At 51.8% G+C, this 1,605-nt stretch overlaps 1 protein-coding gene across 1 annotated transcript in view; it reads right to left on the bottom strand.

Annotated features, from left to right (window-relative positions):
• Positions 1-8: 8 nt before the first annotated feature.
• Positions 9-1,605, bottom strand: part of LOC107117855 (protein EFR3 homolog A-like) — a gene marked incomplete at its 5' end in the record, with an annotated part of 32,770 nt that continues 31,173 nt past the window's right edge. The window contains one exon of the mRNA XM_015420019.1: positions 9-1,405. Within this exon, the coding sequence (XP_015275505.1) occupies positions 1,300-1,405 (106 nt within the window). The remainder of the gene's footprint in view (positions 1,406-1,605) is intronic.

Raw genomic sequence — 1,605 nt, forward strand, 5'->3', positions numbered from 1 at the left:
GGGAGGCTGTGGAGCGGTGTGAGGAGAGTCCCACTCATACGAGGGGGCTTTTCCTGCCTCCTCCTCCTCCACCCTGCAGCAAGGCAGCCGGCAAAGGGGTGTGGGCACGGGCGGTGCGACAGGAGGTGGGACTCCTGGGAAATGAGGCCTCCCCTTGCAGGAGGGGAAACTAGGAGCAGTTCGGACCCCCCCCCCATCCACTGAGGACTTTAGCTTGCCAACTGTTGCTGTGCTTCTCTGGCTTTACTGACAAAATTTCATCCGTGGGTCAGATGCAAAAAACCACGGCCAACACTTTGTTTCTTGCGTGACGGGTAAACAAAACAGAAGGCCGCTCTTTTCTTTTGGCAGGGAATTTCTTGAAAAGGGTATGTAGGCGGGGGTCCATTTTCCCACCAGGGGAAAATGTGGCAATGAAATCAAAGCAGACAGAGGGAAATGCATTTTTTAAAGATGCCACCCCTTGCCAGGAGGGGAAGGAAGCAGTGCAAGCAATAGGAATGATAACCTCTAGCAGGCTTTTTGTTGAGCTGACAAAATAACCACTCGAAAGATACACCACTGTACTACAGAGGACCGTGTCGTAGAATAACCTGCTTCTCTCGTCCACTGGAACGGAGAATTCATAGAAAACTACTTTCCGCTTTAAAACGCTATCCCCTCTTGCTATACTAAATATATGTATGTATGGTTTTCCATATCCTAAAAGCGGCACAGCAAAAATACAATTTCTCCTCCAAAAAAGCATGGGGGTGACATTCAAAAAGTTTGGTGCTCCAAGGCAGGCAACTGCTTCGCCAAAGCAGAGCAGGCGACGAGCGTCTGGAGAGCAAGTTCAGCCCGGACTGGCTCCTGGGACTGGAGAGGGTCGGACTCTTGCTCCTCGTGTGGCTTTTAGGATCTTGGGATCAGTGGTAGCCAAATTCCCACCCAGCATTGCTTAAGGCTACAAGCTGGCTCCTTAATGCTATAGCATTTCAGTGGATTGACCTAAAAAGTCTCCCACCCCAAAAGAAAGCATTTTGGCAAAACAGGTAGCGTCCCACTCAGGTTTCTTTACACTGAGGCGAGATTAAAAAATCAGTCATGAAATCAACAGATGATCAATCTCAAGAGCCGGGCCAGAAACCTCTACGATTCAGGCACCATCCCAGCCCAGCGGTGCTACGTCCAAGGCTATCCTCCGAAAGCTCTATTAAAATTTTAGCAAAGGGGACTGCGAGAGAGTCTGACGCTCCTCTCGGGCTTTGCACAGTGTGCTCTAACGCCAAGGAAGGCCCAGCAGAGGCCAGAAGACACTTAATACACACAAAGATCCGGAAACTTCATCTCATAGACGGGAACGGATTGGTAGTGGGTGTGTCCAGCGGTGATCGTGAGCGTCCCGGAGGGGCTGGGAGGGGGGCTGCAAGAGAAGAACCAAAGCAGGTTCAGATTCCACACCACAGTCCTAAGAACGTAAGAGGAGCCATGTCGGATCAGGTCCAGCCCGACACTCTGTGTCACACGGTGGCCAAAACCCAGGGGCCATCAGGAGGGTCCACCAGCGGGGCCAGAACTCAAGAAGCCCTCCCACTCTTGCCCCCCAAGCACCAAGAACACAGA

The sequence above is a fragment of the Gekko japonicus genome, unplaced genomic scaffold (assembly GCF_001447785.1).
Source record: "Gekko japonicus isolate JY-2015 unplaced genomic scaffold, Gekko_japonicus_V1.1 scaffold6248, whole genome shotgun sequence".
Lineage (NCBI taxonomy): Eukaryota > Metazoa > Chordata > Lepidosauria > Squamata > Gekkonidae > Gekko > Gekko japonicus.